This window comes from Lepidochelys kempii, chromosome 12, assembly GCF_965140265.1.
Source record: "Lepidochelys kempii isolate rLepKem1 chromosome 12, rLepKem1.hap2, whole genome shotgun sequence".
Classification (NCBI taxonomy): Eukaryota; Metazoa; Chordata; order Testudines; family Cheloniidae; genus Lepidochelys; species Lepidochelys kempii.
The window spans coordinates 35,535,705-35,560,449 of record NC_133267.1 but is presented as its reverse complement, the minus strand read 5'-3'; the positions used below and the strand labels follow the sequence as shown (position 1 = coordinate 35,560,449).

Here is a 24,745-nt window from a genome sequence, read left to right as displayed (position 1 = left end):
AAGCCAAGAGGGAAAGACAGGGCTGGATCTCTCCAAAATTTCCCTGTTCTGTACATGCCCTCTGAGGCTCTGGTACTGGCCATTATCAAAGACAGGATATTGTGCTAGATGGCCCACTAGTCTGACCCAGTATGGCAGTTCTTATGAACCTCAGGGAAGGGGAATTTTTATGGACTTTACTTCAGAGCTGGGGGGCTGGCTAGAAAGGGTTGTGAAGAACCTGAGAAAAGATGATGTTAGGCTAAAAATCCAGAAGTCATCAAATCCAGGAAGGGGGGTTCTAAAGTTTGAGTCTAAGCATTGCAAGAGGATACTTGTTGAAAACATACTCTCTAGCCCATTTCACCGGAAACTTTACACCGCCTGCCTTTAAGCTGTAAACTGATTCCTCCGTGTAAAAAGACTGAGACCCCTGGATTTATTTCCCCACAATGACTCCTGATTTGTTTGTGTCCTCTGGGCAACTCACTTAACCACTCCACTTCAATTTGCCGATCAGTAAAATGGTTATAATGTGTCCTGATTCATGAAGTTGCTGTGAGATTTTATTAATGTCAGTAAAGTGCTTTGAGATTTCAGATGCTATATAAGTACTTTCTTCTTAATAGCTGCATTAGTCTCACACAGACTACAAATGGCCAGATTTCGAATGCTTGCCTCCAATCTTTCACTTGCAAGTGCACATAAAATAACCTGGATGTCTGGAAGTGGTCAACTGCCAATAAATCATATACTTAGACAGCTGAATGATCTAAACAGAGATTGCAAATAACTGAAGGCAAAAGCTGGACCCATGATTATTTGCAGCCACAAAACTTTGGGGGCAAAACCCAAGGCCCGGCTGTGGTCTGGAAGAAAACCTGGCCATACCAGTGCAGAAGAAGGCAGGTATAAGTTCCACAGACTGCTTGAACTTACTGTGTTGTAGTTGCTGGTATGGAAACAACAGTTAAGTGTGCTGACGTCCCACCCTGCAAGAAAAAGAGCGGAGCTGGGAAATGGAGCAGATGAGCAGATGAGACCCCTGAGTTTATGATGCTACCAATCAACATAATTCCTATTTGCCACTTTTCTTCCAGAAAGCCGCTGATCTCCTAAAATGAGAGATTCCAGGGAAGACCACGCGTATGCAGCATTTTACTATTGCATGTCGCCAAACTTTCTTGATATATCATCTTAAGTACCAGACATTTTATATTTCCCATGAAGAGCATTCAGTAAATGTGAGGCAGACACTTCAAACCAGACACAGTAAGGACTAACCTGGATGCAGCCGTGATGTTTAATGGCTTTTATGTGGTTTTATGTATTTTGGCCTAGCATAAGGGCATTGCATGGAAGAAGCCCTGGAGATGAATGGGAGAAGGATACCCAAAGGGATCACAGAAGGACCACGCAGCCAGCAGGAGCAAGATGATGAGAACAGGCAGTAGCAGCAGTAAGGAATGAAAGCTGACACAGAAGTAAGGACTAGAAGTGTCTGAGAAAACATAGGGAAAATGTTAAATAAAGAAGCAAATGCACCTTTATTCTTTTCATACCTGCCCCTACCTTGATTCTAAGGCTCTAGAGCAGAGGTGGGCAAACTACGGCCCGCGGGCCACATCCGGCCCATGGGACCGTCCTGCCTGGCCCCTGAGCTCCTGGCCGGGGAGGCTAGCCTCCAGCCCCTCCCTCGCTGTCCCCTCTCCCCTGCAGCGACGCCGCTGCGGCTTGCGCCCACCCACCTCCCAGGATTTCCAATAAGCCAGTCCTGCCGCTGGCATGGTAAGGGTGGGGGGGTTGGATAAGGGGCAGGAGGTCCCAGGGGGGCAGTCAGGGGACAGGGGTGGTTGGATGGAGTAGAGGTTCGGGGAGGGGAGGCAGTTAGGAGACAGGGAGCAGGGGGGTTGGATAGGGAGCGGGGTCCTTGGGGGTCCAGGGAGGGGGGCGACAGGGAGCAGGGGGGGTTGGATAGGGGGTGGGATCCTGGGGGGGGGCAGTTAGGGACGGGGGTCCCGGGAGGGGGTGGTCAGGGGAGAAGGAGTGTGGGGGGCGGGGGGGTTGGATAGGTCGAGGGTCCCAGGAGGCCTGTCAGGGGATGGGGGTGTGGATAGGGGTCGGAGCGGTCAGGGGACAAGGAGCAGGTGGGGTTGGATGGATCGGGGATTCTGAGGGGGGCAGTCAGGGGGAGGGAAGTGGAAGGGGGCAGATAGGGGGTGGGGGCCAGACTGTTTGCGGAGGCACAGCCTTCCCTGCCCGGCCCTCCATATCGTTTCGCAACCCCGATGTGGCCCTCGGGCCAAAAAGTTTGCCCGCCCCTGCTCTAGAGTACGTTCCTTTCCTGCAATTATCGTGTAGATTTCAGCCCATCGTGAGTTGCATATACACACAAAGGAAGGGTATGCCAACACTCTTCCAGTCAAACACTTACTCCTTCCTATCAGAGCAAACACATGGACTGCTTCTAATCAAAAGGATGTGGTGGAAATAATTTTAACTTCTGAGGGTATGTATACACTGCAAAAAATAGACCCACAACAGCAAGTCTCAGAGTCCAGCTCAACTGCCTTGGGCTCACGCTATGGGGCTGGAGCCTGGACCCTCGCTTGGTTTCAGCGTGTGAACTCCAGCCAGAGTAGGAATGTCTACACCGCTATTTTAAGCCCCATAGCATGAGTCAGTTGATCCAGGCTCTGAGACTCACTGCAGGGAGGATGGGGAGGTGTTCAGTGTAGGCATACCCTCCGTAACAGTAAACAAATTGCTGTGGGGGTATCACCTGGTGATAAGAACCTATAATCCGGTTCTTCGGTCCTACCCTATGACACATCTGCACAATGCTGCATGTTTACTCAAGGCAGATGCTCATTCATGCATACAAGATTTTACAAGGCATGCAGTGATGTTGGCCAGGTAGGATTGAGCCCTCTCATTCTGTTCGTTTGCTTGGGAGTTTATCTCTGGATGCTGACATTTTGGAATTCCCTACACCTGTATCAACACAGGAGATGCCTTCTGAGAAGCCTTTGCCTGGCAAGATGCCCAAGCTTGGATTCCCCTCGGTAATAATTCCACCAGGCCAGCTGCTCATACCAGGCTGTTTCCGCACATTCCCTCAGCATAGCCACAACAAATGTAGCCTGGGAAAGAGAGCTGAGCAAACAGTATGGAAATATTTGCAGAGACTTTTATTTTGGAGCTGACTTTGAACATTGCAAACCCTCAGCTGGCCTAAATCAGGGTAACTCCAAGTTCATTGACATCAAAGGAGCCGTGCCAATTTACAGGAGCTGAGGATCTGTCCCCAGAAGTCACCCGCAGAGATGGGCAGTGTGTTGCAGGGACCCACAGCCAGATCAAAACAAGATGTCTGGCAAAGGAGGAACGAGAAATTGAGAAGCTAGGGAAATAAATTTAAGTGCACTCTGGGGGGATTCCATATACAAGGACATTTTATAAAACCTCCCTCCTGCTATTTCAGGGGTGGGACTGTGGTGAAGCTCCTGATAACAGAGAAGTTGCAAATCAGAATCGGATGTATAAAGATGTATAAAGTTTTGAGTGAAACATGAGAGGAAACAAACAGATGTTTTAGAAGCAGTTTCCCTAGGCATGGAAAATGGCAAGAGTGGTTTTTTTCACCTAGACGCACACCCTTCGAGGAAATGAAATATAACCTTCAAAAAGGATTAACAGCCACTTCCTTAGAGTCCTCATGCATGAACTTTTCTAGAGAAAGCAACTAATGCTGCAGGACCCACCAACGACACTCTGAGAACTCATTCTCAGTAGCACACTCGGAAGCTCCAAAGTTATTGTAAAACGTGCAGCTCCAATCCCCTGTAGATTTCCCTTCTACAATGGGAATCCCCAGGTGGGAATCCTGCACAGTAACTTTGTGCCACACCCTCAAATCGAGGTGGAAGGGGCAGGGAAAGGAGGAGGAGTTGGCAATCCCAGAGGAAAGGGTGTGTGGCTGGGGCATCCCTGTACCTGGCAATCCCCAGCTGCAGGAGCAGTCCCTTGGGGTTGTGACATCCAAGCATAAATTAGAGCAGTGCTCAAATTTGTACCAAGGCATGGGACTGGTCAGACCAAATGGAAGGAACTTAAAAATGGCTTGAAGTGGGAGGGAGGGATGGGGGGTGGAAGGCGTTCTGTGCCAAGCACAACTCAGACAGACCAGAGGATCTGAACCATTATCTGATGTCTCAGAGGATGGCAACTGCCCACCCCTGCACCTAGCAAATTGCACAATATCACTATCTCAAGTTGATCATTTACCATTAATCTTCTTGTGTGTTCATTGTATAAACAAATATCTCAGAAATGCTTAACGAGGTCAGAGTCCAGGAAGCACGTGCTACTGAGAACTAGTTCAGTGAGTGTTAATGATAGGTTTGGCAACGAGACAACTTGCTAAAAGGCAGGGTCTAAAGATGTGGCTGTTATGGTATTTGACTTCCTCCTAGGATATTGCTTCTGGATGTTCAGACATATCCTACAAGTCGAGTGAAGTTTGCATTTGATCTCTAGAGCGCTGAAAGGCACGATAAGACCTACCTCACAATGCATCAAAATCATGACATATCGGTAAATCTCAGCCCAGTTTCGGATGCCTGGGGGAAAAAATTGAGAATATGTGCTTGAAAGTTTACCTTTCTTGAGCACTTTAAGTACAAGCATTTATATAAAGGTATCTGGCTTCCTTATCTTGAGCCACAGAAATGCTCTACCAGGCAATCACGTACTATGGTTATAAAAATGCCTATAGGGAGAAATATCAATGAAACTGTTCCTATTAAGGATTTAATTTTAGACCTGACTAATGTTAATTAGCTACAATAATAACTAGTGGCCAAACATTCCCCTTTAACTTGTTCACGGCCCCAAGCTAGCAAGCAGGGCTATATGGCTGTAGGTATCTGCCTGCCCAGTGCAGCTCAGAGGATAGAAATGCTAGGTAGTGGCATGACCCCCACAGGATAGACTCTTCTTTGCTGTAACTAGGAAAGCTCTTTAGAACTAAGTCAAATACTTAACTGTGTTAGTATCAATAGGCCAGTGTAGCCCCCTTACTCTGTACTGACCTAACCAATGCTGGGGACAGGCCTGCAGCTATGGTAAGGGTTTCCATGGATCCTAAACCCCTTTCCCCATTGTGCAGGAACCACAGAGGCTAATGCTGCCTAGAGGAAGCAGACGCCCTTGCTGAAGTGGAGGGAGGTAGGGAGGCCTGTGAATCAGGGAGGCTCAGAGTGAGTTCTCCACAAACAACACCTGTGTGGGGGGAGGTTGTAGGGCCTTATGTACCCCACTCATGGCCCCTCCATCCCATGAGCACACACTGCTTACATGCAAGGCTGGAAGGAATCTTCGACCCTAGTGGGCCCCTTAGCCAGACATTAGCACCATTTCAGAGCTGTCAGCTGGCTCCGACTGTGGGGTTGGACAAAGAAGGAGTCTTCAGCCTCTCAAATTGTCTCTCAGTCATATGGGCCATGGAGAGGGATGAAGTTTTAGGCACACCCTTTGCTAAAGGAATGCAGCTGGGAGGTCACAAGACAGAGTGTTCTTCCAGCACGAGCTTTGTTTGGTATTTAAAGTGAGAAATCATGAATGAGCTTGCAGTGGGAAGATTCTGATCATTGCATATCATAAATTCAGCTGCAAAACGTTTTTTGTTAAACAATTTTAGATCTAATCATGAAACAGGTCATTTTACAAGTCACACTTAAGAGGGGTCATGCTGCAATACTTAATAGCCAAAGCGATAACCTCTAGGCTGCCACATAATTGAATCGTTCAGGATATTGTTACCATAAGAATGGCTCCGAACACCTCTCATAGAAACCTCTTTCTTCTCATGACCTTCAATTTCAATTTCTCCTATAGACTGGCCCCATTGTTCATAACGAGAATGTTGTTCCCCATCTCTGGAAAAAAAAAGGGGGAGGAGGAGGGTGGTAAAGATCCTGCAGCTAAGAAACAAAGCTTCTTATTCAAACACACTCCCCGAACCCCAGTCAGAAAAGGGTTGATTCTGTTATGAAAGACACACAGATTTCAGAACATCTGGATCCCAGCTGCAAGTTGTCAGACATATTTTTGAGTTTTAAGAATATTGCTAAGAACCGTTCAGCCTATAAATAGGCCACACGAAAAGACACCCTGAGGCGAGAAGAAGTTCTTCCCCTCCTAAAATAAGTGCCCTCTTTTTTCCCTACAAAAGTGACAGTCCAGTAGTTGTCACTTAAAAGTCAGCATCCGTCAACAACGATCTCACTGTTTTTCCCTGTCTTTAGAACCAGGGAGACAATGTTCTTAGGCCTGTTCTTCTCTGCCTTATCAGCTGTGTCTACGGTGCGAGCGAGGGTTGTGATTCCCCTGCTCATGTACGCGCCTGGGTATAAATGGACAGTAGCATGGACCGCAGCGGCACGGCTGAGCTGAGCACCCGTTGCAGGCAAGTCTGTACTTGGCCGGGCTCAGCCAAGCCTCCACTGCTGTTCCCACGGCTACATTGCTATCTATACTCTGGGGAGCTAGGGCGAGTGTTTGCGCCCACGAGCAGGCGAATCACACGCCCTAGACATTGCCTCAGTGTAATTCTATAGTAATTTACACCTGCACAAAGTGGGAAGAGACGGTAGCATTTTTTACTCATTTCACAGACACACAGTTGCCTACACCAGATGCCAGGCAGTGGAGAAAAAGGGTCAAATCAGGATCAGAATCCCACTGTGCTAGATGTTGTAAAAAAACACCAAGGATGAAATGGTCCTTGCCCCAATGAACTTGCCACCTAAGGCCCTGTTCTTACAAAGGGCAGATCCCTGCACTCACATGAAGCCCCACTAAAGTCAATGGGATCCCATGTGAGTACCGGTACCTGCACAAATGCATACCAGGATCGGGCTCTAAATTATGTGCGTACCAACTGTTGGCAAATGCTGACTCCTTACGGGTGACGACCGCATATTACAATAAAAATGTACCTTATGTATTCATCTAGGCCAGGAGGTAGCTGTGAGGAGCAAAGTTCTTTAATATACAGATTTAAAAGAAATTATTTTCTTATAAAATAATAAAAAATACACACAACCTTCAGAACAAAGGCAGAAACTTACACAGAAGTTGACTGTATCTGATCAGTTTTATTATGAATTGGTCTGCAGCAAAACTAGCTGGTAATATTAGCTGGGCTAGGAAAGCAAAAGTTACCATCAACCCCAGAAGAGTTAAAACTGTCTCTCACTTTTTGACTCTTCGGAAGAATTCTGCACTCCACTTTTCCAAAGCAATGGCATGTGCAAACACTTTAGGGTGGCTGTCAAGGTTAAAGTCAAATATATCTGAAAAGGAAGTCCAGCTACAAAAGAAGAGAAAGGAAAATCTCATCAGTTTTCAGTTTGTATTGAGTCAAACCCTGCAATCATGACTCAGACAAAGCTTCAGTTTATCGGCAGGATTTGTGCCTTCGTATTTCTCATGCTTGGAATCTTCTGATTTTTACAATATTTCTAGATATTTCTGTTCTCTAGGAAAATGAACACGGGAACAGTGGAGAAACCATGATGCAAAGGTGCAATTATTGTGTAGCAGCGCAGGACATGTCAGCTAATTACTCATCAAGTTGGCTTGGCAGTGGGGATAGCAAAAGATTCTAATCTGCGATACTGCTGCCTCGTTTTCTCTCGTGGTCTATTGTAACTTACACGCCCCATGTTGTAGCACAAATGCCATGTACTTTTGTCAGCAGACTATTAATTTGGATGGAAAGTGAGTAGCCACTCCCTATAGATCAGGAGGAATAGGGAACCACAAATCAAACACAGGCCAACTCTACACTACAAAAAAGCCATGATGGTCTGGGGTATGAAGACATACTATCCCTGACTGACATGTATGTGCTGGCAAAAGTCCACAGTGAAGACACAGTTATATCTGCCTGTAGTTTCTATGCTGCTGGGAAGTGACAACAGCATATCAAAGCTGCAGGCCGTTACATGAAGAGTTGGCTCTGTGTGTATAATCAAAGTACTCTGGAGACTACAGCCCTTAGAAAAAAATAGTTCTGAAAATATAATCTTAATAAACTAAAAAATATTCTGAATATTACTCAAGATCATCTTTAATAAGCTTGATTCTTCCCAGTTTACAGATTGCTTAAGGGAGATGGAAAGTTGTGGGGGGGTTTGAGGGACCTATAAAAATGTGCTTCTAACTCTAGACTAAAACATTCCTTTCCCCTCCAGTTTTGACCCTTGCTATGATGCAGACATTGGATCTGTTTCTTACACAATCCATCACGGAGCTGCTCAGTTTAATGCCTTGTGTATATATTTCTATCATTGACGCTATGCGTCAAATCCCGTCCTTGGATATGCATGCAAAATTCCAAGTCCATAGATAGGCAAAAGCAGACTGTGGCTCCATTTTAGTTAGCTTGTATTCTCTTTCCTAACTAGATGGTTATAGCCACAGCAGCCTTACTATAAACTATGGTTGTTCATTACTCTTTTTTTTTTTTACCCACCTCTTCTGCACAAATACAGAAAATATATAAATAGTGGCACCTAGATGCCCTATGGGACTATAAAACTTTTTAAAGAAGGCCTAACTTTGACAATTAAGCATATAGCAGCTTTCCTTTAAATTAAAATTTCCAAAATATAAGTAAAGTTTTTGCTGTAGTGAGTTAATAAAATGACAAATCACTTAACAGAACACTCGGGCAATGATTAGGTAATAGATTTGTATTTATCAGGCCAATCCTCAATAAATGATTTTAGTAATTTAACTGGAAATTTTTTTATATGTACAGGAAGAAATTCACCCTGAGTTGAAGGACAAAACAAGGTCCACGCCCAACTTAAGCAGAATTATAACGGGTCAAGATCTGGCCCACAACTTCTTATTTATACTCTGACAAAATAAATGGATCCATCAAACTGCCATGCTCTTACTGGAAAGAGAATTTAACGTGGACAAGTTCGCCCTCCTCTTCATTCCACTGATGCCGATATGGTCCCTTTCTGGAAGATGAAATGTGTTGTTATCTTGCCTTGTTTCTATATCAGCAGCATCATTTACCAACATTCCTTACATTTTTTTTCAGAGATTCATAGATATTTAGGTCATAAGGGTCCATTATGATCATCTAGTCTGACCTCCTCCACTTCTCCCTTTTCATTTACTGAGCTGTTGTGTAACCCATATGCTTTTATATCGCAACATTTAATTAGTTTAAGTCCAACGAATGGGAAAGTAGCAATGGAGAGGGAGGAAGGGCTTTGTTAAAATCACCTGTTTCTGTATCTGGGCAGGGCAGGCAAACCAGAAAAATCTAAAGAGAAGTGTTATAGGTACTAAGCATGCTTGACAGCTTTTGTGAAGCCAACATAGGTAGCCAACTTTTATAGGCTGGCACTTCTGCAAGTCATATCCTCATTGTGAGAGTTGAGCCAATCTGATCTTGTGGAGGATGGAGAATTATTCTATATAATTGCTACAAGATGTTCTCCGGGGACTTGGCTAAATGATAATGCAAAGCCAAAATATGTGTCTGGTGTTGTGGCTTGGAGTAAAATTTTCAAGAACCCCCAAGTGACTTAGGAGCCTTAGCTCCATTTTCAAAAGTGACTTACGCATGTAGTCCATGAAAGTCAGACACCTAGGCCCAGATCCTCACAGCTATTTGGGAGCCTAAAGATGCAAATAGGCAACTAACATGCTCAAGTGCTTTTGTGAATTCCAGTTGGGGCCTATCTCCATCTTGAGGCACCTAAACACCGGTGAAAATCTGGCTCCAAGAGCCTAAATCTCTGTCAAAAATGAGAGTTAGGCTCCTAAGTCACTTACACGCTTTTGAACATTTCAACCATAGCCTCAAAACCTGTCATATTTTAGGTACAGATTTCCCATCTGAAACACAATCTCAAGAGAGCAAGTCATCTGTCACCAAAGGACTGAGTACGCTAGCAGAAGGATCTCCCCCAGACCACATTTTTTCCTGTTTCCTGGCTAGGCAGAAGTGTTTGGATATGGACAAGATAAGAGACACTTCAGTTCTTGCTGTTGCCTGAAATTTTTATCATTGACACTATACTTTTTAGATCACACCAGAAGTTGTCTCTGAAGAAGATCAGAGGGGAAAGAATGAGTGCATGTGTGCTAAAGTAAAATGTAAATGTTAGGCTGAAACCCTTCATTGTGATGCAGATGTTACAAACTCTACTTGCATGATATCAACAGCAGAGTTTGTTAAAGTTGATATTAGAAGAATACACTGCTAGGCTTATTACCTAATAGAAAATTATTTAAATATATTTTCAAGTACTGGGTAAAATGCTTGAGCTGTTTGTATTAAATGTAAACATTTGTACAGTAAGCTATTGGGTGGTATGGTGCTGTCTTTGAATAGGACTTGAAGGTGATAATCAGAAATGGAATTCACTGTTTCGAACTCTGTGCTATGCTTTCTAAATTATCCTGACCAGACAGCACTCTAGCCTGTGTTTCCGCAGAGTTTAGCTGAGGCTCAGGGAAAAGGCTATTGTAAGTGCCTGTACACAACTTGTCCTGAAATCTCTTTTGTAGTTGCACGATTTATCCCATGTAACCATTCTAGGGGTATGTCTACACTACGGAATAAGGTCGAATTTATAGAAGTCGTTTTTTTAGAAATCGGTTTTATATATTCGAGTGTGTGTGTCCCCACAGAAAATGCTCTAAGTGCATTAAGTGCATTAACTCGGCGGAGCGCTTCCACAGTACTGAGGCTAGAGTCGACTTCCGGAGCGTTGCACTGTGGGTAGCTATCCCACAGTTCCCGCAGTCTCCGCTGCCCATTGGAATTCTGGGTTGAGATCCCAATGCCTGATGGGGCTAAAACATTGTCGCGGGTGGTTCTGGGTACATATCGTCAGGCCCCCGTTCCCTCCCTCCCTCCGTGAAAGCAAGGGCAGACAATCATTTCGCGCCTTTTTTCCTGAGTTACCTGTGCAGACGCCATACCACGGCAAGCATGGAGCCCGCTCAGGTAACCGTCACCCTATGTCTCCTGGGTGCTGGCAGACGCGGTACGGCTTTGCTACACAGTAGCAGCAACCCCTTGCCTTGTGGCAGCAGACGGTACAGTACGACTGGTAGCCGTCATCGTCATGTCCGAGGTGCTCCTGGCCACGTCGGCTGGGAGCGCCTGGGCAGACATGGGCGCAGGGACTAAATTTGGAGTGACTTGACCAGGTCATTCTCTTTAGTCCTGCAGTCAGTCCTATTGAACCGTCTTATGGTGAGCGGGCAGGCGATACGGACTGCTAGCAGTCGTACTGTACCATCTTCTGCCGAGCAGCCATGAGATGTGGATGGCATGCAGTCCTTCTGCACCGTCTGCTGCCAGCCAAAGATGTAAAAGAGAGATGGAGTGGATCAAAACAAGAAATAGACCAGATTTGTTTTGTACTCATTTGCTTCCCCCCCTCCCCTGTCTAGGGGACTCATTCCTCTAGATCACACTGCAGTCACTCACAGAGAAGGTGCAGCGAAGTAAATCTAGCCATGTATCAATCAGAGGCCAGGCTAACCTTCTTGTTCCAATAAGAACGATAACTTAGGTGCACCATTTCTTATTGGAACCCTCCGTGAAGTCCTGCCTGAAATACTCCTAGATGTAAAGACACCCCCTTTGTTGATTTTAGCTCCCTGAAGCCAACCCTGTAAGCCGTGTCCTCAGTTGCCCCTCCCGGCGTTAGAGCAACGGCAAACAATCGGGCATCTGAGAGTGCTGTCCAGAGCAGTCACAATGGAGCACTCTGATGGGGCTAAAACATTGTCACGGGTGGTTCTGGGTACGTATCGTTAGGCCCCCGTTCCCTCCCTCCCTCCGTGAAAGCAAGGGCAGACAATCATTTCGCGCCTTTTTTCCTGAGTTACCTGTGCAGACGCCATACCACGGCAAGCATGGAGCCCGCTCAGGTAACCGTCACCCTATGTCTCCTGGGTGCTGGCAGACGCGGTACGGCTTTGCTGCACAGTAGCAGCAACCCATTGCCTTCTGGCAGCAGACGGTGCAATACGACTGGTAGTCGTCCTCGTCGCGTCCGAGGTGCTCCTGGCCACGTCGGCTGGGAGCGCCTGGGCAGACATGGGCGCAGGGACTAAATTTGGAGTGACTTGACCAGGTCATTCTCTTTAGTCCTGCAGTCAGTCCTATTGAACCGTCTTATGGTGAGCGGGCAGGCGATACGGACTGCTAGCAGTCGTACTGTACCATCTTCTGCCGAGCAGCCATGAGATGTGGATGGCATGCAGTCCTTCTGCACCGTCTGCTGCCAGCCAAAGATGTAAAAGAGAGATGGAGTGGGTCAGAACAAGAAATAGACCAGATTTGTTTTGTACTTATTTGCCTCCTCCCCTGTCTAGGGGACTCATTCCTCTAGATCACACTGCAGTCACTCACAGAGAAGGTGCAGCGAGGTAAATCTAGCCATGTATCAATCAGAGGCCAGGCTAACCTCCTTGTTCCAATAAGAACGATAACTTAGGTGCACCATTTCTTATTGGAACCCTCCGTGAAGTCCTGCCTGAAATACTCCTTGATGTAAAGACACCCCCTTTGTTGATTTTAGCTCCCTGAAGCCAACCCTGTAAGCCGTGTCCTCAGTCGCCCCTCCCTCCGTCAGAGCAACGGCAGACAATCATTCCGCGCCTTTTTTCTGTGCGGATGCCATACCAAGGCAAGCATGGAGGCCGCTCAGCTCACTTTGGCAATTAGGAGCACATTAAACACCACACGCATTATCCAGCAGTATATGCAGCACCAAAACCTGGCAAAGCGATACCGGGCGAGGAGGCGACGTCAGCGCGGTCACGTGAGTGATCAGGACATGGACACAGATTTCTCTGAAAGCATGGGCCCTGCCAATGCATGCATCATGGTGCTATTGGGGCAGGTTCATGCTGTGGAACGCCGATTCTGGGCTCGGGAAACAAGCACAGACTGGTGGGACCGCATAGTGTTGCAGGTCTGGGACGATTCCCAGTGGCTGCGAAACTTTCGCATGCGAAAGGGCACTTTCATGGAACTTTGTGACTTGCTTTCCCCTGCCCTGAGGCCCATGAATACCAAGATGAGAGCAGCCCTCACAGTTGAGAAGCGAGTGGCGATAGCCCTGTGGAAGCTTGCAACGCCAGACAGCTACCGGTCAGTTGGGAATCAATTTGGAGTGGGCAAATCTACTGTGGGGGCTGCTGTGATGCAAGTAACCCACGCAATCAAAGATCTGCTAATATCAAGGGTAGTGACCCTGGGAAATGTGCAGGTGATAGTGGATGGCTTTGCTGCAATGGGATTCCCTAACTGTGGTGGGGCTATAGACGGAACCCATATCCCTATCTTGGCACCGGAGCACCAAGCCGCCGAGTACATAAACCGCAAGGGGTACTTTTCGATAGTGCTGCAAGCTCTGGTGGATCACAAGGGACGTTTCACCAACATCAACGTGGGATGGCCGGGAAAGGTACATGACGCTTGCATCTTCAGGAACTCTGGTCTGTTTCAAAAGCTGCAGGAAGGGACTTTCTTCCCAGACCAGAAAATAACTGTTGGGGATGTTGAAATGCCTATATGTATCCTTGGGGACCCAGCCTACCCCTTAATGCCATGGCTCATGAAGCCGTACACAGGCAGCCTGGACAGTAGTCAGGAGCTGTTCAACTACAGGCTGAGCAAGTGCAGAATGGTGGTAGAATGTGCATTTGGACGTTTAAAGGCACGCTGGCGCAGTTTACTGACTCGCTTAGACCTCAGCGAAACCAATATTCCCACTGTTATTACTGCTTGCTGTGTGCTCCACAATATCTGTGAGAGTAAGGGGGAGACGTTTATGGCGGGGTGGGAGGTTGAGGCAAATCGCCTGGCTGCTGGTTACGCGCAGCCAGACACCAGGGTGGTTAGAAGAGCACAGGAGGGCGCGGTGCGCATCAGAGAAGCTTTGAAAACCAGTTTCATGACTGTCCAGGCTACGGTGTGAAAGTTCTGTTTGTTTCTCCTTGATGAAACCCCCCGCCCCTTGGTTCACTCTACTTCCCTGTAAGCTAACCACCCGCCCCTCCTCCCTTCAATCACCACTTGCAGAGGCAATAAAGTCATTGTTGCTTCACATTCATGCATTCTTTATTCATTCATCACACAAATAGGGGGATGACTACCAAGGTAGCCCAGGAGGGGTGGTGGAGGAGGGAAGGAAAATGCCACACAGCACTTTAAGCACAGCACTTTAAAAGTTTACAACTTTAAAATTTATTGAATGACAGCCTTCTTTTTTTGGGGCAATCCTCTGTGGTGGAGTGGCTGGTTGGCCGGAGGCCCCCCCACCGCGTTCTTGGGCGTCTGGGTGTGGAGGCTATGGAACTTGGGGAGGAGGGCGGTTGGTTACAGAGGGGCTGCAGTGGCAGTCTGTGCTCCAGCTGCCTTTGCTGCAGCTCAACCATACACTGGAGCATACTGGTTTGGTCCTGCAGCAGCCTCAGCATTGAATCCTGCCTCCTCTCATCACGCTGCCGCCACATTTGAGCTTCAGCCCTGTCTTCAGCCCGCCACTTACTCTCTTCAGCCCGTCACTTACTCTCTTCAGCCCGCCACCTCTCCTCCCGGTCATTTTGTGCTTTCCTGCACTCTGACATTATTTGCCTCCACGCATTCGTCTGTGCTCTGTCAGTGTGGGAGGACAGCATGAGCTCGGAGAACATTTCATCGCGAGTGCGGTTTTTTTTCTTTCTAAGCTTCACTAGCCTCTGGGAAGGAGAAGATCCTGTGATCATTGAAACACATGCAGCTGGTGGAGAAAAAAAAAGGGACAGCGGTATTTAAAAAGACACATTTTATAAAACAGTGGCTACACTCTTTCAGGGTAAACCTTGCTGTTAACATTACATACATAGCACATGTGCTTTCGTTACAAGGTCGCATTTTGCCTCCTCCCACCGCGTGACTACCCCCTCAACCTTCCCCCCTCCCTGTGGCTAACAGCGGGGAACATTTCTGTTTAGCCACAGGCAAACAGCCCAGCAGGAATGGGCTCCTCTGAGTGTCCCCTGAAGAAAAGCACTCTATTTCAACCAGGTGACCATGAATTATATCTCACTCTCCTGAGGATAACACAGAGAGATAAAGAACGGATGTTGTTTGAATGCCAGCAAACATACACTGCAATGCTTTGTTCTACAATGATTCCCGAGTACGTGTTACTGGCCTGGAGTGGTAAAGTGTCCTACCATGAAGGATGCAATAAGGCTGCCCTCCCCAGAAACCTTTTGCAAAGGCTTTAGGACTACATCTAGGAGAACCGCAAATGCCAGGGCAAAGTAATCCTTTCACATGCTTGCTTTTAAACCATGTATAGTATTTTAAAAGGTACACTCACCAGAGGTCCCTTCTCCGCCTGCTGGGTCCAGGAGGCAGCCTTGGGTGGGTTCGGGGGGTACTGGCTCCAGGTCTAGGGTGAGAAACAGTTCCTGGCTGTCGGGAAAACCGGTTTCTCCGCTTGCTTGCTGTGAGCTATCTACAACCTCCTCCTCATCATCATCTTCTTCATCCCCAAAACCTGCTTCCGTATTGCCTCCATCTCCATTGAAGGAGTCAAACAACACGGCTGGGGAAGTGGTGGCTGAACCCCCTAAAATGGCATGCAGCTCATCATAGAAGCAGCATGTTTGGGGCTCTGACCCAGAGCGGCTGTTCGCCTCTCTGGTTTTCTGGTAGGCTTGCCTCAGCTCCTTCAGTTTCACGCGGCACTGCTTCGGGTCCCTGTTATGGCCTCTGTCCTTCATGCCCTGGGAGATTTTGACAAAGGTTTTGGCATTTCGAAAACTGGAACGGAGTTCTGATAGCACGGATTCCTCTCCCCAAACAGCGATCAGATCCCGTACCTCCCGTTCGGTCCATGCTGGAGCTCTTTTGCGATTCTGGGACTCCATCATGGTCACCTGTGCTGATGAGCTCTGCATGGTCACCTGCAGCTTTCCACGCTGGCCAAACAGGAAATGAGATTCAAAAGTTCGCGGTTCTTTTCCTGTCTACCTGGCCAGTGCATCTGAGTTGAGAGTGCTGTCCAGAGCGGTCATAATGGAGCACTCTGGGATAGCTCCCGGAGGCCAATACCATCGAATTGTGTCCACAGTACCCCAAATTCGAGCCGGCAATGTCGATTTAAGCGCTAATCCACTTGTCAGGGGTGGAGTAAGGAAATCGATTTTAAGAGCCCTTTAAGTCGAAATAAAGGGCTTCATTGTGTGGACGGGTGCAGGTTTACATCGATTTAACGCTGCTAAATTCGACCTAAAGTCCTAGTGTAGACCAGGGCTAACTGAACAGAGCCAGGTCCTATTGTGAAGGGCACTCTCTGACCACATAAGTAACTTACCTAAATAGATAATACAGACAAAAGGTGATAAAAGAGATGCATTATCATCATCTCCATTTAACAGATGGGAACTGAAGCAGAAAGAGATTAAATGACTTTTCCAAGGTGACACAGCAAAGTCCCTGGCAGATCTGAGAACGGACCCAGTTTTCCTGAGTCAGAATCCAGTATCTTAGCAATCATCTCCCCCCAGAGGTGACATGATAATACCTGAGTCGTCCATTGAATGTTATTTTCCAGTGTCTGTGTGGCTCTAAGCACTCAATCATCAGCCCTTCGGCACGCCAGCATTTTTCAGATTCATCGCGCACCATCATGTCCGGATGTACTGGGTGCTAAGAGACAATTCAATAAAACATTCATTGAATTAAAATGTGGGGATAAAGCAGAGGTGGGGGTCATAATTTATTCATTTGTTGTGGGAGAAACATTGACAGTGATAGCTTTTTGATTCCACATATTTCACAGAGGAGAAAACTGCATGCAAAACACCTGAGTTGATGAATATCAAGTAATTACTGCAGACAGCACAAGTGGTAAATGGAATGAAATCGTAAATTACTATTCTAGGACCTCATGATGCAAACACTGTCAACAGTAACCATTACTACCACATTGCTCTTAGGGTTTGTCTACATGGGAAAATTGACCGGCGTGATTATACCAGGATAAAACCACTTTTATTCCCTCATCCATCCATCATTATTCCTATCATTCTGCCAGTCAATTTCCCTATGTAGACTTCAATGGGACTGCTCACAGTTGTAAACTTAATGGAGGAAATCCTGGCCCCATTGAAGTCAATGGTGAAATAATAATACCTAGCTTTTGTATAGTGCTTTTCATCACTAGATCTCAAAGAATGTTACAAAAACCTCCTATTGATGTCAATGGAGAGATGATTTCACCCTATGCAGTTATTCTGCAGAACTTTTTAAAGGTAAACTGCATTATGAAAGGTTTTACAGGGTTAAATATATGACAGCATATATCATATAAGTTAGAGGGAGTAGTGCTGTAAAAAAGCAATAGATGGTGAATCCACTCTAAGGCATGCACTCATGGGAGTTGATAATAGAGGGGTACAGAAAAATTAAATAGCATGGGAAAGGGAGAAAAAATAGTTTTATCATGAAATTTGGAAAGAGGTGATGTTGCGGCAGTGGTAAAGGAAGGGGAATGTTGCAGATGGCAGGAGCTGTAGAGGACCATGCAGCTGGTAAAGAAATTGTTATTATTTGAAGTTACTCCTTCAGAACACATCAAGGAGAATCCTTACCAACCCAGGGACCTTATTCTGCAGTTACCGCACATAAGTAACACCTCTTGGTGTCAATGGGATTTGTATCTGTTGTGAGTCCCTCCCCTTGTCACTCTCTCACGTAAAAATAGCTTTATATGCAATATTTTGGCTTTACAAAAGACTGGGGTTTCTGTCAATTGCACACACATGGTCCCAGCCATGAGTCAATTGCACCTACTCATTCTAACACTCAGCAGTTTTCAATCACTGTTTTAAGACTTCAGTTTCATCTCCCATAACGGAGTCTGAAATACCATCCTGTTCAAATCACCAGGTATTTACTGCAGGTAATACTAGCCAGGTAACAGATAATGAAACCTAACGGCCTAGCAACTGCTAAACTCAGAGCAGTGAGTCCAGGTTATACATACATCTCCCTCACTGCAGCTCGGCAAACAGTGGGAAAATGTATTGGCTTGTTTGCTAAATCTCACTTGTGATTCAATTCAATTCAACTACTTAATCTCCCTCTGCCTCAGTTCCAAGTTTGCAAAATGGGGATGATAATACTTCCTTGCTCTAACCCTGTGTCCATCTCATCTATTTAGACTGTAAGCTCTTCTAGCTCTTGGTGGTTCTCAGTGTTACTATAATGAAAATAGTAAGTGTATTTAGCTCCTAACTTGTTTGGTTTTCTGCAAACATTTGGACTGTTGCTTTTTAGTCCTGTTAATGTTTAGAGAAGAACTTTTATTCATGTGCATATAATTCTTTATGTGGAATGCATAAAGGCATTTGTTCCAGAAATACTCAAAAGAAACTAAAATATGTAGTCTACTAGACAGTCAAAAAATCTGTTATATTTTTCTCTATTCCACAGTCAGGAAAGAATCCAGTCATTTACAAAACCAAAAACCAACCCAAACACACACCTAGGAATAGATTTAATGGTTTTTAGCAAGAAATAAGTAGCCCTACATGTGTCTCCCTAAAATGTTCCTTGTCCTTTAGCTGAAATATTCAACACCTCACGTATTTCAAGCACTTGTTTATAAAATGTAAATTGCCCAATGACAGAACGGTAACCTTACCATGTGATTTAGGTCAGCAACCTCTCAGATTAAATAGGAGCATGCAGCTCATTGCACAAATATGTTCCTAGGAATCTTACAAGCACAATTTTAAAATTCACAAGCAGTTTGTGGGAAATTTGTGAACAGTAAAAAGGTCAACTCCACCAAAGACATTAGTTCAAACCTCTCTCACTAATCCACAATCACACACTACTTCAGGGGCATGGCAACAGCTACATTCAATGCAGGAACATGGAAAGAGTGCATTTTCCTTGTCCTCCTGCGTAGTGCCCTACAGCTGAGTGAATCATTTATGACCCAGTAATGGATGAACTAGGATCATGATTGTATTTTGCTTCACGCTGCTATTCCCAGAGCCACTGGAAAAAAAAGCTACTGTGGAGCAGAGGCATAACTGACCTAGTAAGACCTCCTTTGCTGCTGAAGGATGATGGAGAAAAAAGAGGATGGGGAAAGAGACTGGAACAGGGTGAGGGGGAAGAAAGGGACAGACACGGTACCTGTAATTGACCTTAGTCATAGCATTGCTGTCTTGCACACAATTCCGGATGTTGATGTTTATGAAGAGGCAGAAAACTTTAGCCCCTCTGCTTCAGTTACTTTTTGTCCATTCTTTGAGCAGTCTCTCAGGGATCCATAGTGGCCACTACATCGACCATCACATTATTCACTGTGCTTGTACGTTACACCCCACCTTTCACCCTGTCTGTCTTGTCTATTTAAATTGCCAACTTTTGGGGGCAAAGGACTGTCAACTCTCCATTTGTCCAGTGCCTGGTACAATGGAACCCCATTCTGGGTTGGTCGTTAGGCATTACCACTGGTAATAGAATAATAATCTTGGGGTCATACCTCAGTATTAAATTCCAGATGGGTAATGAACATCACCCTTGAATGTTACCCCAAAACTCCAGCCTCTTACTTTGCTCTCACCCTCCACTTACTTCAAACTCTCCAATTCCATCCACTCGGAGGAAGAGCCACATTTCACAGAGCCCATTTGGACGTCTTCCAAGACGAGTGATCACAAAAGTCTTGTCGGTTTCTGTAAACCCAGTGAAGTAAACTGAATCCAGGGCCTACAGAAAGGTAATGGGAAAAAATGCTTTAGCATTGAGAGAAAGAACGAGAAAAAACGGGAAGCGAGGTATGTGGGGAAGAGTGATTATGCATGTCAAAAATCATCAGCCCAGCTAAGTTTCCCCTCTACTCAAAGGATGTAGGATATTCTTTTTTCCTAATGTGAGTCCTTTGTAGAATGACACTAGTGGACTTGATCCAGAGACTGCTTTTAGTCAACACCTGCAATCCCCGCCCCCAAGTCCCTTCCAACCAAGCATCTCAAAGTGTTTTAAAAATAGCAATGTATTATATTAAGCCTCTCAATACTTCAGGCAAATAGGTAAGTATTCTCATTTCTATTTATACAGGGCTGCCAAGAGGTTAATAGATTTTCAAAAGGTCATACTTGGTCAGTGGGTGCACTCCCAGTCCACTATTTTTAATCAGCTGTCAATACTTCTTCCTCTTTTAATATTTGTATGGCCACACGTCTCTTTAAGAAATGGACAAAAAATAATCTCTGCATTCCACAGCAATTACTTTAACAACTGATTGTGCAATGGTTCCATTTATTTGCTCTTTAGACCTTGATAATTATTTTTTTTCCTTTTTGCTGACTTGGGAGTTGAGAAACAATGAGAGGAAACTGTAGGAGAAGGAAAACATGACTGAAAACCCTGGCATTGTGGTCTGTTGGAACAAGCCTGATATTGTCCTAAATCAACCAGATTGCTAGTTTTGCAATGAATACTGTCAGATCTCCCCCTAAAAGAAATGGGTGTAACTAGGGTGCTTGACTATTGACATATTTCCTGCACAGAGCATCGGCAACCACATTTGCATTCCTTTTAACATTGATTACTTCCATATCACAATCTGGGACACAAAGCCTCCCTCTTAGCAACTTTTCAGAGTAGCAGCCGTGTTAGTCTGTATCCATAAAAAGAAAAGGAGGACTAATAAATTTGTTAGCCTCTAAGGTGCCACAAGTACTCCTTTTCTTAGCAACTTGGCATTTGTGCCTTTCCTCTGATGTAGCCTGGTGAGTGGGGAGTGGTCACCTGGAGCTGGCCAGAAGATGGAATTTATGACTCGCCAAAAAAATTGACATTTTGGCATTTTGCTTTGTTCCAAACTGAGACCAAAAAAAGACAAGTTTTCAGAATTTTTATCCAGCCCAAAATGCTGGGGAAATTTTGTTTTAGAAACATCAAAACTTTTTGTTTTGATGATTTTTGACACATTTCAAGTCCAAATGGTTATTTATTGTATGTGTTATTGTAGCACGAAGGAGGCCTCGTTATAAGCCTTCTTGTGCTTCCTGTGTTTTAGCATGCCTGATGTCTCCAAGCATTTGGAGTCACAACCCAGACTGACTTTACATCGGCCCAGCTGGCAAATAGCACTGCTAGTAACCCCAGTGTGAAGTGGTTCCAAATCCAGGTGCTTTACTTGTTATCCCAGAGTCAAGTTGAGACAGTAGCTCAAAACTGTATGCAAAATATTCAGTTTTACAGGGAAGCTAGAATTTAATTTCAGTAAAATCCAATCAGCTAGTTAAGGGTCCAAATGATCAATGTTAATGCTTCTATTATGTGCTTAGACCCAAATTTTCAAATTCAGCTGTTTAAATGCACAAATTGTGCAACCCCTCACCAGATGCAGTTTCAAAAATCAGGTTTGCACATGCATAACCTGACTTCTGTGTGCATTTTGGGTGTGGATAAACTCCTGCCTCTGAAAAATGTACTAAGACTAATGCCCAAAAATATTTACTTCAGGTGACTAAATGCCCATCTAAGCACCTAAATATGCATGTATGTATGTGCCTGACTTGAGGTAGCCAAGTTTGATAATTGGGTCCTATATTGAGCAAAGCAGAGTGCATTGGACTGTCAAAATAGATATTTGCAGAGAGAGTTTCGGGACCATTGCTGGGATTTTCTGGAAGCATTCTAGAAGAGGTGTTCCATTGCTCTCAGTCCGAGAGGAAAAGGGCAAAGCTGGGTGACAGGTGAAGCTTACAGTTTGAACCACTTTTCGGACCACTCTGTTGTAGGAGTGTTGTCCGGTCATAGAGTGACTACAGTTTTGGAAGGCGATCTCTGTCCTTGCCACAGAAAGGGCTTTCACAGAACTGGAATGGGAAAAAACACAAAGGGTTCTTCCAGCCCTACTTTAAGACGCATATCCAATATCACTTATTACAATTTTCATGACTTGCTTTGTGTCCCGGGGCCTCAAACACCAGCTTTAAAAATAGCCTTTTATTTAAAAAATAAAATAAAACAAAACATAAGAACTGCCATACTGGGTCAGACCAGAGGTCCATCTAGCTCAGTATGCTGTCTTCCAACAGTGGCCAATGTCAGGTGCCCCAGAGGGAATGAACAGAACAGGTGGATCAAGTGATCCATCCCATCGCCCATTCCCAGCTTCTGGCAAACAGAGGCTAGGGACACCATCCCTGCCCATCAAAACCACACACAATGCCAATGTGATGATAATCAGCTTGAAAAAAGAGAGGAAATTCTGGATTCCTCAAAACCTTTAGAAAATGTTGCAAATTGGTAGAAGTTTCTCCAAAAAATGACAGTGGCCAAATCCTCAGCTGGTGTAAATCATCTTGACTTCAATGAAGCGATGCCCATTTACACCAGATGAAGATGTGGCCCTATATCTTTAGCTATTTTGCACCTTCCTCCTTGCCAGCTTGCCTGCACTTTCTCACCTCTAGCTTCTTGGCCCTGCAATGTTATTCTGGTTGGAGTTCCTGCAATAGTGGTTTCATAACATTTATTATCTGTATTACAGAAGCGTTGGGGAGCCCCAGCTGAGATCAGCTGCCCACTGCAGAGACACACAGAAGCATCCCTGCCGGGGGGAACTTGCAACCCCAGGGCAGACAAGAGGGTGACACAATCAGAGGGAAGCAGAGGAGCAGGACTCAGGTAATGACCAACATGGTTTTGCCTAAAATGGCTACACCCAAAGCTGGATGGTTAACGTCTTTGCCCGAACCGGGCCAGAGACTAGTGGGGATCCCAGGTGTATAAAGGCAGCTATGGGGCCTCACACCAGCCACAAATCTGCCGGGAGGAGGCGCTGGTCCCAGTCCTGCGCATCTCCCCCGATCCCCGGGGAGGTGCCGAGCTCCAGCCCCCTGGGGACCCCCTCGCAGGCGGGGATATAGGGGTCGCACTCACATGGGCATGGCAGACCAGTCCCTGCAGCCGCTCCAGCGCCCCCTGGCCGGCTCCTGAGCCCATCGGCTCCCGCCGGGCGGCGCCGCCGCCGCGCTCTCTCCGGCGCCGGCGGAAGGCGAAGAAGAGAATCCCCGACAGGGCCCATTTCTTCAGGTGGAAGCCGCGCCCGGGCACCGAGTAGCGGCGGCAGCTGCCGCCCGGCCCGGCCGCGGGGCAGCGCTGGAGCCGCAGCAGCCACCCGGCCAGGAAAAGGCACAGCGCGGCCGGCAGCAGGCTGAGGAGGTCGGGCATTGTCCCGGGGATCCAGCGCTGGGTCCCTCCTCCTAGGGCAGCTTCTGAGCCTGTGTGTGTGTGTCACACACTCCCCGCTGCGCGATCCAGCTACACAAACACACACACACAGACTTTACCGCAGGGTTCAGCTCCTGGCTACACACACACACTCCCCGCTGCACGATCCAGCTACACAAACACACACACACCACTTTACCGCAGGATCCAGCTCCTGGCTACACACACACACACACTCCCCGCTGCGCGATCCAGCTACACACACACACACACAGACTTTACTGCAGGGTCCAGCTCCTGGCTACACACACACACTCCCCGCTGCACGATCCAGCTACACAAACACACACACACCACTTTACCGCAGGGTCCAGCTCCTGGCTACACACACACACTCCCCGCTGCGCGATCCAGCTACACAAACACACACACACAGACTTTACTGCAGGGTCCAGCTCCTGGCTACACACACACACTCCCCGCTGCGCGATCCAGCTACACAAACACACACACACAGACTTTACTGCAGGGTCCAGCTCCTGGCTACACACACACACTCCCCGCTGCGCGATCCAGCTACACAAACACACACACACAGACTTTACCGCAGGGTTCAGCTCCTGGCTACACACACACACTCCCCGCTGTGCGATCCAGCTACACAAACACACACACACCACTTTACCGCAGGGTTCAGCTCCTGGCTACACACACACACTCCCCACTGCGCAATCCAGCTACACACACACACACACAGACTTTACTGCAGGGTCCAGCTCCTGGCTACACACACACACTCCCCGCTGCACGATCCAGCTACACAAACACACACACACAGACTTTACCGCAGGGTTCAGCTCCTGGCTACACACACACACTCCCCGCTGCGCGATCCAGCTACACAAACACACACACACAGACTTTACCGCAGGGTTCAGCTCCTGGCTACACACACACACTCCCCACTGCGCAATCCAGCTACACACACACACACAGACTTTACCGCAGGGTTCAGCTCCTGGCAACACACACACACTCCCCGCTGCGCGATCCAGCTACACAAACACACACACACCACTTTACCGCAGGGTTCAGCTCCTGGCTACACACACACACACACTCCCCGCTGCGGGATCCAGCTACACACACAAACACACACACACAGACTTTACTGCAGGGTCCAACCCCTGGCTACACACACACACTCCCCACTGCGCAATCCAGCTACACACACACACACACACACAGACTTTACTGCAGGGTCCAGCTCCTGGCTACACACACACACACACTCCCCGCTGCGGGATCCAGCTACACACACAAACACACACACACAGACTTTACTGCAGGGTCCAACCCCTGGCTACACACACACACTCCCCACTGCGCAATCCAGCTACACACACACACACAGACTTTACTGCAGGGTCCAGCTCCTGG

At 46.6% G+C, this 24,745-nt stretch overlaps 2 protein-coding genes across 5 annotated transcripts in view; one reads left to right on the top strand and one right to left on the bottom strand.

Moving 5' to 3' along the window:
- The window catches only part of LOC140896380 (uncharacterized), a 37,379-nt gene that overhangs the window by 10,894 nt on the left and 1,740 nt on the right, over nt 1–24,745 (bottom strand). For 2 of the 4 annotated variants that reach the window (XM_073308097.1, XM_073308094.1), the window contains exons 2-9: nt 23,015–23,395; nt 19,691–19,825; nt 16,620–16,744; nt 8,952–9,020; nt 7,241–7,354; nt 5,803–5,918; nt 4,546–4,601; nt 919–971 (exon numbers count right to left, since the gene is read on the bottom strand). In XM_073308097.1, the coding sequence (XP_073164198.1) occupies nt 919–971; nt 4,546–4,601; nt 5,803–5,918; nt 7,241–7,354; nt 8,952–9,020; nt 16,620–16,744; nt 19,691–19,825; nt 23,015–23,305 (959 nt within the window). In that variant the 5' untranslated portion in view covers nt 23,306–23,395. The remainder of the gene's footprint in view (nt 1–918; nt 972–4,545; nt 4,602–5,802; nt 5,919–7,240; nt 7,355–8,951; nt 9,021–16,619; nt 16,745–19,690; nt 19,826–23,014; nt 23,396–24,745) is intronic. The other 2 variants (XM_073308096.1, XM_073308095.1) reach the window with 2 other exon arrangements.
- Nucleotides 22,735–24,745, top strand: part of ZDHHC7 (zDHHC palmitoyltransferase 7) — a 58,181-nt gene continuing 56,170 nt past the window's right edge. The window contains exon 1 of the mRNA XM_073308107.1: nt 22,735–22,759. The gene's annotated coding sequence lies outside the window, so the exon portion shown is untranslated. The remainder of the gene's footprint in view (nt 22,760–24,745) is intronic.